The 13290-nt window shown below is 39.9% G+C and overlaps 2 protein-coding genes across 6 annotated transcripts in view; both read left to right on the plus strand.

Moving 5' to 3' along the window:
• Nucleotides 1-13290, plus strand: part of ranbp3a (RAN binding protein 3a) — a 1280039-nt gene that overhangs the window by 966690 nt on the left and 300059 nt on the right. The gene's annotated exons all lie outside the window — the stretch shown is intronic.
• On the plus strand, nt 1158-11949 carry klhl26 (kelch-like family member 26). Of its 4 annotated transcripts, XM_088651129.1 has the most exons (5): nt 1158-1208; nt 2182-2336; nt 2636-2755; nt 7209-7394; nt 8684-11949. In XM_088651129.1, exons 3-5 carry the CDS (start codon nt 2706-2708, stop codon nt 10263-10265), a joined length of 1818 nt encoding a protein of 605 aa, XP_088507255.1. In that variant the 5' UTR covers nt 1158-1208; nt 2182-2336; nt 2636-2705; the 3' UTR covers nt 10266-11949.

Raw genomic sequence — 13290 nt, forward strand, 5'->3', positions numbered from 1 at the left:
TGATCCCAGGGGTTTCATGTATGATCACTTTTATATACATTAACATCAGATACCTGTCCTGATCCCAGGGGTTTCATGTATGATCACTTTTATATACAGTAACATCAGATACCTGTCCTGATCCCAGGGGTTTCATGTATGATCACTTTTATATACAGTAACATCAGATACCTGTCCTGATCCCAGGGGTTTCATGTATGATCACTTTTATATACAGTAACATCAGATACCTGTCCTGATCCCAGGGGTTTCATGTATGATCACTTTTATATTAACTTATATACAGTAACATCAGATACCTGTCCTGATCCCAGGGGTTACATGTATGATCACTTTTATATACAGTAACATCAGATACCTGTCCTGATCTCAGTTGTTTTGTGTATGATGACTTTAAATGAAAAATAGAAAATAAATATGAGTTATGTTAATTAACTAAGATCGAGAAAGAAAAATTAACCACGATTTATTACAGAAAATGTGGTATTTATTTGTTTAAACATGACTGAATACCATATTTTAAACTACAAAAACACGGTTAATCTTACCACAACCTTTATTATTTGGTTTAAAATGGAAGTACAAAAGCCCAGAGACAGTAAAACGGAGTAAAACGAGGTCAGCCGTTTTTGCTAATGAAATCTTTAAAATATAACATTATAAAAACAAAAAAATAACCTGTATGATTGTTTTTTTCCCTCGTTATCCACCGCGGTAGGTTCTTTATCCATAATCATCCTGTTTAAAATGACCGCGCTAAAAAAGAACCTGTACTGCGCATGATCGGTGACCTCTCATTATTGTTTTTTTTTTTAAGGGGGCGTTTCCCAAACACCGACCGAGCCACGCCCATTTTACGTCGTGGTAATGAAACCCCTGGAATTTAGTGCATGCCTCACATAATGACGCAACGAACTGAATAAAACACGCCCTTTACGTTTTGTATGATTGTTTTTTAAAGTATATAAAATCATGGGGAAATGAGATACCAGATTTTACGTAAATAAAAAATAACAATCTCATGTTTATGTTAAATAGTTTAATATTATTAGGCAAGTTTCATATACTCAAGTACAAGTGGTCAGAGAGGACGACTAACATCTTCAATTTGAAGACTGATTAAAACACTTATTTTGAAACTCTTAAAGGACTTTTAAGTCGTAAAGCGACCAGAACTCCAAAAACTAAACTCCAACCTATTCTCTGTGGTAATTGTTATAAACCTTGTTTATTTATTTATTTATTTATTTATTTATTTATTTATTTATTTATTTATTTATTTATTTATTTATTTGTTATTTGAAACAGATTTTATGTTAAAAAGCTATACATTTGATTGGAAATGTTCAGCAAATTTAATAAAAAATAGTTTTATCACGGAAACACAAAGTTATACTGAATAAAAAACTAACTTATTTATTTATTTATTTTAACTATAAAACAAACAAAAAAATTCAGCAGTTGAGATTTCTTAAGAGCTTTAAAAATGGAAAAGACATAGGAATTAGTGGAAAAAAGTTTACATTTTTGGTGCAGTTAGCAAACTATTTGTTTTGTGAATGTGACATTTTCCAAAAAGCATATGAATTTTGTCAATTTCGACAAGTCAAGCATCACAATCCATAGACATTTGTATGAAAAAAAGGAACTAACTCACCAGGTTAACATATTTATGTTATCTCATTCATTCATTCATTCATTCATTCATTCATTCATTCATATATCATTCATTTTTTGGCTCTGTCCCTTTAGTCAGGGGGACCACTGCGTAAAACATATGCTGGATAAATTGGCGGTTCATTCCGCTGTGGCGACCCCTGATTAAGGGAGTAAGGTGAAAAGAAAACGAGTGAATGAATGAAATTGGCTACTGTATGAGTGTAAATGTGTGTAAATGTTTCCCAGTGTTGGGTTGCAGCTGGAAGGGCATACGCTGTGTAAAACATATGCTGGATAAGTTGGCGGTTCATTCCATTGTGGCGACCCCTGATAATTAAAGACATTAAGCCGAAGAAAAATGAACGAATGATAAATTTAGTTTATTCTGGTGAGTCGTGTTACTTGAGATAAATGTAATGCCAAAATCTAAAGCATGTTGCTTATGTGATGAATGCGCTTAAAAAACTGCTCTTATTTAGAAAACCGATAACTAATCTTTAATGATGGGTTAAACTGTTTCAGTTACCACAGAAATTACACATTTTGCGACAAATAGGACACCGCTTACGGCACTTAGGATTCATTTCCATACTATCCGCAAACAGCAGCTGACTGTCGCACAACTCTGACGGGTGGCCAAAACTGTAATGTGATTGGTTATGAAAGGCACACGTGATGTAAGTATTCCGTTACCCTTCCATCTCTTAAATAAAGACCATCCCAGTGCGCGAAGCAAGCAAGCAGCCCTTGAGAGAGTGTGTGTGTTCGCGCGCAGGTAAGCAGCTGAAGTCTGTCAGCAGCACCTGTACTGTCCTCGAGTACAGTACAAAGTCATTGAGGTAGAAATCATTAGCGGTTACTTCCTCTTCTAGTGTTGTCATTGTCTCGTAGCAACCTATGCGATTGAAACTGACAAAATGATCCGGGTTGTTTGTGTTTCGTCATTGTAATGTGTTGTTTTCCTGATTTTATTAAGACCGAGCATGGTTAGCGGTAATTTGGGCTTCTGCACATGATGACCTTCCTCATCATCATCCTCGCTGAGCATGGCGGAGTCAGATGGTGTGGAGTTCTTTGCGAATCGAGCTCAAAGCAGGTAATAAGGCATGTCATGAAGCGTCAGATGTGGCTTGACATGGGTTTAAGGAGAAGTTGCTCCAATATTCACCAGATGAAGTGCTAATAAATGACACTTTTCATTATTATTATTTTATTGAAGCATATAAAAGACAAGTATACAGGATTAAATGATAACATGTGAAGAGTTCAGATACTAAAACTTCTAAATGCCATGTGAAATTTTCTCCTAAAATGATCATTTTTCTCAACCTCCCATGTTTATGGTTAAGTATTTTACTTTAAAAGCAATGAAAATAACTTATTTATCACTATAAAAGTAAATTTTCTGAGCCTACACACAAGAGTTTGAGATAAATTGTTTTTTAGAAGAAAATATCAAATGGCTTTTAGAGGTTTTTGCATCTAAACTCTTTATATGTAACAGTAATACAAAACTTAGTCAGTGATGCAAAACATATATGAGGGGATTTATCATATTGAAATTATTAGATTGCACAGATTATTTATTTTTTTTTCATTATTAGAGATGTTTTCATAGCCGTTTCTTGTAATTGAGGTCAAAGAATCATAAAATAATCTTTTTAATTTTACAGAAAGAATTAAAGAAGGTAGTAATAGACATTACTTTTGCATTGTGTATGTGAAACTTCCCAAGAAAAATGATCATATTCAAAGCCAGTTTTACAATTCAAAAAAAGAATTATGCATTTGTCAAAGTTAATAATTTTGTAAAATGAATCAAAAAACAACCCTGAGACCGGTTTTCAAAAATCATCAGAAAATGTACAAGTACAAAATAGATGTAAAAGACTTTCAGGCTCAGTGTTACAAAAACAACAATGTCTTTTTTAAAATGTATTAATAAATATATTGCAGGGATGGTACCTGTGTAATATTTTGAAATTAATTTTTTTGACCTTATTTAGGAGTAAAAATGTATTAATTGCTGACCAAATATCATCTATAAAAGGTAAAATATAAGACCCTGGAGTTTAACTTTTCACTGTTTTTACTTGCCAAATGTGACAGGATATACAGTTGAAACCAGAAATGTACATACATTATAAAAAAAGCAACATAACCATTTTTTTAAATGTCTGATGGTAAATCATACTGAACATTTACTATTCTAAGTCTTTCTAACAATACGTTGAAGGAATTTTGACTCATTCCTCAATTCAATTCGTGTAAATGAGTCAGATTTGTTGGCTGTTTTGCTCTGCCCACAAATGTTATTAGGATTGAGATCAGGGATTTGTGATGGCCACTCCAAAACATTCACTCTGTTGTCCTTAAAGCACATTTGAACTAATTTGGCAGTATGCTTAGGGTCATGGTCTGTTTGGAAGACCCATTTGTGGCCAAGTTTTCATTTCCTGGCTGATATCTTGAGATGTTGCTTCAGTATTTCTACATGATGTTTTTTCTTCATGATGCCATCTATGCTGTGAAGTGGACCAGTCCCTCCTGCAGCAAAACATCCCCACAACATGATGCTGCCACCCCCATACTTTACAGTTGTGATGGTGTTCCTAGCTTTCACCATTGTCCTCCAAATGTAACACAGGTCATTATGGCCAAACAGTTCAATCTTCATTCCATCAGATCAGTACATGTCTCCGAAAATTATTATTTTTCCCAGTGTAATTTAGCAAAGTTTAATCTGGCTTATTTGTTGATTCTGGCTTGTTGATTTTCCCACGTCGTCACACAAGGAAGTAGTGTGTTTGAGGTTTTCCTTAAATGTTATTCTACAGTTGTGCCTTCAATTAACTCAAATGTTGTCAATTAGCCACTCAGAAAATTTCAAAACCTGTTTTGTTCTGTTGCTTTGTATTTGTTATTTGTTGATGTTTTCTTGTATTTGTATGATTTTTGCATATTCTAATAAAATAAAAAAAAGAAAAAGAAAATTTCAAAACCTTGACACCATCATCTAAGCTTTTTCAGGGACATAATAATCTTATTGTATGTAAACTTGATTTTTAAGAAAATTTATAACAGTTTCTCAAAAATATCTCTCATTATTGTACTATTAAGCATAACAGAAACAAATCTGATAATTCTAACTTACCTAAAAGAGAAAAAGTTTAGTCATGTTAACATCTAATTTTTTTTTTTAAATAATGGTTATGTGCCTTTTTATACAGTTTATGTAAACTTCTGGTTTCAACTGTACGTTAATATCCACTGCTGTATAGATATGTTATATTAATGTACAAAATAAACCTGACTTAACATCCACAAAGCGGAACATAAGTATCGACTTTTATATTTGTACTGACCTGCGGCTGTGGTGATTCACATGTAAGAGCAAGGGGCGTCCTCTGGTGACTTGGTGGTATGGGTTGTGTATAGGGAGGATCGGCTTTTTAATGTTAATTGCCACCCTTCATAGATGAGATTAAAAACACAGGAGAAGAGCGAGAAGGGATCCGGAGGTGAAAAGGGTGGCATTTTCAGGAGATTATCACTCGTTTACATAGTGACCTGGGATGTCTGAATATCACATATAACAACTATAGTGAGAGCGATCCAGCGTTACATCCTTGATAAACTATCCGACGTGCACTGCTCTCTGGAGCTCAGAGGAGCGCATGACAGTGTGTGTGTGTGTGTGTGTGTGTGTGTGCGTGTGTGTTTGTGTGTGTGTGTGTGTGTGTGTGCGTGCGTGCGTGCGTGTGTGTGTGTGCGTGCGTGTTTTTGTGACATATCAGGACACAAATCTGTATAATTACATAGGTATGACACAGGTATTACAAAAAGGAGGTGAAATATAAGGACATTGGTGAAGTCCTCATTTCTCAAAATGCTTATAAATCCTACAGAATGAGTTTAATCAGAGAGTAAGGGCCTACTCACACTATGCCATCCGTACCGTGCCCAGGCCCGTTTCCCGGATTGTTTGAGAAGTGTGAGTGCGCTGAATCAGGCTCAAGCACGGTTCACTTTTCCGGCCCTGGCCCGGTTGGAAGAGGTGGGCCTGAGCGCGGTTCACTTGGGCTTTGGCGCGGTACGCTTGTGTGTGAATGCAAAACGCGCCAAAGCCTAAAACTGAAAGCGAGACGTGACTTTTAAGGGACTGTTTTATATGGATTTATTAATCATTCTTACTGTTCAGTGAACGCAAATTGCCGTAGCTTATTAAAGAAGCAAAGCCCTCACTGCACGACAGCTGTGCGCCTTCAGCAGCCCTCCTCATTCCTGCAGCACGAGAGCTTTATGATCGTTTATGAGCGGCAAAAGTGGCGGATCTGTTCGGCGAAATATCTGACTGCCTGTCACCGCATCCCTAAAGACTGTTTGGCGAAATATTTGACTGCATGTCACTGCATATCAAACAACTGAAACGATATAATTAGAGAAATCTCCACTGTGCTGCTGAGTGAAAGAGCGCTTCTCACTGAACAGCGCAGCAGCGATGACGTAAGCGTGCCGAGGCCCGATATGGTGTGAGTGCGGGCCGTCGGGGGAGACGGGAGGGGGGACAAGCGTGCTTTGGCCCGGTTCGAGGCAACTGTACCTAGTGTGAGTACGGCCTAAAGCTGCACACAGTCTACTGTGATAGTTGGGTTTAGAGGTGGGGTGGGCTGAGGGCAATATAATATATAGTTTGTTGTGTGTGTGTGTGTGTAGGGGGGGTCATTTTAGTTCTAAAATGCTATTTTAACACTAAGACATCTCAGTGTAAATGGGGCCAAGTGTGTATTTTTCGAGAGCTGGTTTGCGACGGGGGCAGGGTTGAGGATCGGCGATGCCGGCTCAGCATCGTGTTGTCTATTGGTCATCGGCAATTGACGATGGTATCTTATATTGGCCCAACCCTACTTGCCAGTAACTTTTTTTTATTCATGTCCTTTTATAAAAACATGATAGATAACTGGAAATCTGGCAACCGCAATAATCAAACCCTTGGGAATAACTGTGGTCAGAACCCAGTGCTGTGTTCTCTGGATATTTTCAAGCGGTGGACTTTTACTTTGACGCTATTGCTGCCTTTGGCGTGAAAGCACAGTTCTTATTCGGTTATGGAACATCTGTTGTCGGTTGGCAATATGAACCAAAATGAGCATTCCTAGTAGGTGCTTTTTAAATGTATGCTTATGAAGAAAACATTACTGGGCTTTCTTTCTTTTTTAATTAAATAAATATTTTTTTTTACTTAACACTTATCACAAGAACTGCTTATTGCTTGAGTATTTGTAAGGCTTATAAGTTCTTTCTCTAAACAGGTTCTTCTTGATCCATTCTGTTGAATTATTTAGAAGTGCGTGCTATTACAGGGATCATGTTGATGCACCAGTTTAGAAACTGAGACCAACTGGTGTAACGTCAGCATACAGCAAGCTCATCAAGTACTTTTGAAGACTTCTATAGACTGTAAAGCAAGAGGCATTAGTGTGATGAGCAGAGGAGTGGTGAGATACAATTCCTTTTCATAAAGTGATTCTCTCTCTCTTTTTTTTCAGCATGGCTGACAACAAGAATAGCGTGCTTCGTTGTACTTTCTCAGCCCCCAGCCACAGCAGCACTCTCCTGAGGGGCTTGTCTGCATTGCGTGATCAAGGTCAGTTGCTGGATGTGGTTCTGGCCATTGACAACGAGCGCTTCGAGGTTCACAAAGCGGTTTTAGCCTCCTGCAGTGACTACTTCAGGTGAGACTATTAGTTAGCAGGAGTTTAAATGGTGACATTAATGAAATTCCACATACTTTACTCATTGAAGACTTGAAAACATTTAATGTCTTAAAGGGATAGTTCACCCTAAACCCAAAATGTTGTCACCATCTATTCAACCTTTACTTTTTTCAAACCTTTATAGCTTTCTTTCTTTTGTTGATCACAAAAAAAGATATTTTGAAGAATGCTGAAAACCTTATTGGTTGATCACACCGGATGCGGCATGTGCAAATAAATTGCGAAATAGACACTTGATCTTTTTGAGTTTACTCGCTTCATTTGCGTGTCAAATTCACTTCACAATAGACATGGATTCACATCATGGGCAGGGCTTCTGTCTGCCTGGTAACTCTAGCCTCATTGCTAAATGGCTAACTATGTTTTTATTGAGAGAATCGCTGTTCTTTAGGAAGGCTGATAAGCGGTGTAGATTCATTCGGCGCCATGTCTTGAGTCCATTAGATCCTTTCAGAGATGCACCCAGCTTAGAGCTAAGTTCATCAACTCCTCCGGAAACTGTACCTGGATGATGGAAGCTTTCAACGGTGCTTCCAACTGAGCCAAGCCCTGTTTGATGCGCTGTTGTCCGATGTTGTCTGCAGGATTTCTCACAACAGGCATTACATCATAATCACGCCGGTACAAGAGCATCTCCTGAATTGTTAACGTGGCGCGAATGTCTCTTTCAATGCGTAAACGCTCAATTCAGACTGCTTCGTTTGCACAAATGAAGTGGTGCAAATGACCCAATTCGTGCGAATGAAGCAGCACGATTTTTTTTGTTTGCGTGTTTGATATGCTTAAGGCACGAACTGACCCTTTGCTAAGCCACACCTGAAAACCATCACACACCAATTGTGGCTCAGCAACTGTAGCTACGCACAGAAGGTCTGTCAAGCTTTCAAGCGAGGGAAACAAGCCAGTGTTGTGTACATGGATTGTGCTTATAAACAACCAAGCCCTAAAATTACATTCTGGATCCCCCCTTTTAATCAATTCAAAAAAGCGATGTTAACACGAGCAAGGACGTTGCAGAATTGCAAAAATTTGCTGACCTTTCACACATCCATTCCAGAATGCCGGTAAATTCTGATATTATTAACCAGTGTTACAGTTTTTCTGTTTGTGTATGTTTTCTTCTTTGTGTATGTTTTCTCTTTCAGACTCTCTAGTTAGGAGATAAATCGTCCCTTCAAAAAGTACGGAGACTCTTATTTTCACAATTTGAATAAAGATGTTAAGTCTTTTCTTCTTGATCCATGCAGAGCCATGTTCACTGGTGGAATGAAGGAGTCGAACCAGAACACCATAGAGCTAATAGGTCTTTCGGCTAGAGGACTGAAGCACATCATTGATTTCGCCTACAGTTCTGAAGTCACCCTGGACTTGGACTGCATACAGGATGTTCTCGGTGCAGCTGTCTTTCTGCAGATGGTGCCTGTGGTGGAGCTTTGTGAGGAATTTCTCAAATCTGCCATGAGTGTCGAGACTTGTTTAAACATCGGGCAAATGGCCACCACTTTCAGTCTCTCATCTCTCAAACAGTCAGTCGATGCGTACACGTTCCGTCACTTTCTGCAAATCGCTCAGGAGGACGACTTCCTTCACATTCCAATGGAACGACTGACTTTCTTTCTTCAGAGCAACAAGTTAAAGAACTGTAGCGAGATTGACTTGTTCCATGCGGCAATCCGCTGGCTACAGCATGATGCTTCAAGACGAACTGTGGCCAGCGAAGTGCTCTGCCATGTGCGCTTCCCATTGATGCGATCGTCCGAGCTTGTGGACAGTGTCCAAATTGTCGACATCATGGTGGAAGATGTACAATGTCGACACTTTCTCCTAGAGGCCTTCAATTATCAGATACTTCCATTCCGACAACATGAAATGCAATCACCGCGAACTTCCATTCGCTCAGACATCACATCGCTAATTACTTTCGGCGGGACACCTTACACGGACAACGACCGTACAGTCAGCAGCAAAGTTTATTTTCTTCCCGACATCACAGTTCGACAATTCAAAGAGTTGACCGAAATGGAGATGGGATGCAGCCATGCCTGCGTATCGGTTCTTGACAATTTTGTGTATGTGGTGGGTGGGCAGCATTTGCAGTATCGTAGTGGAGAAGGTGCAGTTGACATCTGCTTCCGCTACGACCCGCATCTAAACCAATGGCTTCGGATTCAACCCATGCAGGAGAGCCGCATTCAGTTTCAACTCAACGTACTTCATGGTCAACTTTACGCTACTGGGGGGCGCAACAGGTCTGGCAGCTTATCATCTGTTGAATGCTATTGTCCAAAGAAGAATGAATGGACTAATGTGGACTCCCTAAAGAGGAGGATCTGGGGTCACGCCGGAGCCACCTGCGGAGACAAGCTTTACGTCTCTGGAGGTTATGGAGTGTCTGTGGAAGATAAGAAGACTCTCCATTGCTATGATTCAGCCTTGGATCAGTGGGATTTCAAGTGTCCCATGAATGAACCTAGAGTTCTGCATGCTATGATCAGCGCTAACAATCGTATTTACGCTCTCGGTGGCAGAATGGACCATGTGGACCGTTGCTTTGATGTTCTTGCTGTAGAGTATTACATTCCAGAGACAGACCAATGGACAACTGTCAGTCCGATGCGTGCTGGTCAGTCAGAGGCTGGCTGCTGTTTGCTGGACAAAAAGATCTATATCGTTGGAGGATACAACTGGCATCTTAATAACGTCACAAGTATTGTGCAGGTTTATAATACTGAGACGGATGAGTGGGAAAGAGATCTTCATTTTCCAGAATCTTTTGCAGGAATAGCTTGTACGCCCATAATACTACCCCAAACAACCACTCAGCGCTGAGCACAAAATCTTTCACGATTGCTGTTTTAAGCTCAAGTTACAAGTGCCCACCTGGACAGCATAAGTAATGGAATAAATGTCTATTCATCATTAAAAAATAGACAGCGTAATGTCTTCATTTTCAAGGCATTGATGATTTAAGGTTCGAAACAGTGTACCTAAATAACATTATAGCACAAACTGTCCTTTTTGAGATTGTGCCACTTTCTATATGCTTCTCAATCCTGTGTCATGATGAAGGTTTAAATAAGTGCCTGTGTGATTTACAATTACGACCAATAACATTGGGGCATATCTTTTTGCCCTTTTAGTAAATGCTTTAAACCCTTCAAGCTACAGGGTTTTAAAACAGGTTCTTGCTGGTGTGGCTAAATGACACCAGAAAACAAAACAAAACAAAAATGCTTCATTTAGAAATATTTATAACTTCAATATATACAAAAACATTTATGGCAAAAATCATTGTAATCTAGTACAGAATCAAGTATTTTTCTGAAAATAAATAAGTCTTGACGGAACCCGTTGTGATCTTTTGAATTTGGTCTGAAGTGCAAATGGCTAGCTACAATTTGGACAACACGGTCGTCGACAACACTATGGACTTTTGCTAACACTTTCTGAGTTGGGTTTAGGTGTCAAATTATGAATGCGTTTTCCTAATTATCCCGTTGATAACATGGAGTACCTGTCTGCTCATCTCAAGAACTTGGCACATGTTTCTTGTAAATTGCCTCAGCGTGTTACATACCTTGCCTACAAGACAGGTCTCCATCACCGCTTTGCAGGGCTAGCTTAAGCTTGTGCCAGCCCTGCATTACACTCCAAATAAACATGACCAAGAGACATGTGAATATGTGGGACATTTTGTAAAATTGCACTAACATAAAAGTATACGCAAGTAATTATATGTACAGAATGCCGGGAGTGGCAGTCTGGCACATAAGTGAAATAAGGGCTGCATTCCTGTCCAGTGTTTTTATGCTCTTCACTCGCTAACTTCCCTTCATCTTGTTCCCTCGGATGTATGTCATGGATTACATTAAGCAAGTGTCCACTACTGGTGGGAAAGCTGGATGGGTTTAAATGGATTGCACTAAACCCTTGAGCACTTGAGAACTACCCTGTTGTGTTGTTACAATTATATTGCATTCTGGGACATATACTGTAGGTGCTAGAGTGGACATTTGAAGCCAACTCGCTCCCTCCGTCAAAAATCAAGGGGTCCGAGGGTACATGTATGTCCATTTAAGCTTCCCTTGTTCACTTGTGAAAGTGGAAGGCAGTTCAATATGACATTGGGGATCTCCTCCGAGGGAACAAGGGAAGGGAAGTTCACGCGTGTCTAAAAGTGCACTGGAATGCAGCCAATATTTAGAATTACTACGTGGACTTTTTACGTCAATGTAGTGCGCATTTTGGGTTTAGTTTTTTCCCCATGCCACCACAGAATCAGATTTCCTGTCAGCATAGCATTATCACTCTAACATTTAGATTGCTGCCCACATCTCCATGTCAAATTAGAATTGACTGCCAATAGAAAACAAGTTTTTAAAAAGTGCCTCACAAAAAAAATGTGTTCTGTCTAATTGGTGCCAGTATTGACTTTTCGATATAAGTGTAAAAGTTTTAAATGAATGTCCTGTAATGACTGTAATAAGAATAACAAATTAAATGTTTCTTCATCTTGCTGCTTCATCTGTCTTGCCGCACTAGGCAGATGCCTATTTCTCCTACAGTATACCAAAGTCCCTTTAAGGCAAACCATTTCACTTGGCGACCATCTTTGAAACGCCTCTCGGCCAGTATGTTCGATAATTCTGTTTGAATGCGGAATCATCAAATTCTTCAAAATTGCTTACCAAGTAAATCAAGATGTGATCGTTGCAGCCTGCAGCTTGATGACATAGGCCAGGGATGTCCAGACTCCAGACACTCCAGAGTCCTGGTGTGCTGATGTCCTGCGAAGTTTAGTTTCAACCCCAATCAGAAACACCTGGGCTAGCTATTCAAGCTCTTACTAGGCAGTCTAGAAACATCCTTGCAGGTGTGTTAAAGCAAGTTAGAGCTAAAATCTGCAGGACACCGGCCCTCCAGGGTCGAGTTTGGACACCCTGACATAGGTGATTGTCAACTACGTAGCGGACTTTGTACCACTTACTAAGGTAACACACATGCTACTGTAACGGTTGGTTTTAGGGTAGGAGGAGGTGTAGGCGATCGTCAACTTTATAGCGGACCTTGTACCGCCCACTAAGTTAACACCCATGCTACTTTGACGGTTGGGTTTAGACTAAGGGGAGGTGTAGGCGATCGTCAACTACATAGCGGACCTGGTCAACTACATCATTAAGCTGCAGGCTGCAGCGAGGACTGTCTCAAGAAATTGTCAGAAATTCACATCTGGTTTGGGCCCATCCTGCGAAAGATCAATAGTCTATAGAGATCGCTGATTGGCTCTTGTACTAGAAGGGGGAGCTTCATTCGCCATATTGGCTGTTACACTTTTCCTCATTCAAAACTATACGAGCGACACGTCGTGTGCACCCTTTAGTGCCACAACCATATCACCCTGTAGCCAAGCTAAGCAGGGCCGAGCCTGGTCAGTGCCTGGATGGGAGACCACATGGAAAAACTATGTTGCTGTTGGAAGTGGTGTTAGTGAGGCCATGAGGTGAGGCTCAACCTGCAGTCTTTGTGAGTCCTAATGCCCCAATATAATGAAGGGGGATGCTATACTGTCAGCGTGATGTTAAACCGAGGTCCTGACACTTTGTGGTTATTAAAAATCCAATGGCACTTCTCTTAGAGGTGTAACCCTGGTGTCCTGGCCAAATTTTCTCCATCGTGGCTTCCCAATCATCCCCATTCACCGAATTGGCTGTATCATTGTCTGACCTACACCAATAGCTGGTGTGAGTGCACTGGCGCTGTTGTCCTGTGGCTGCAGTCACATCATCCAAGTGGATGCTGCACACTGGTGCTCATAGAGACCCCTCACCCTCATGATTGTAAAGCGCTTTGGGTG

Source organism: Danio rerio, chromosome 11 (assembly GCF_052040795.2).
Source record: "Danio rerio strain M-AB ecotype USA chromosome 11, GRCz13ab, whole genome shotgun sequence".
NCBI lineage: Eukaryota > Metazoa > Chordata > Actinopteri > Cypriniformes > Danionidae > Danio > Danio rerio.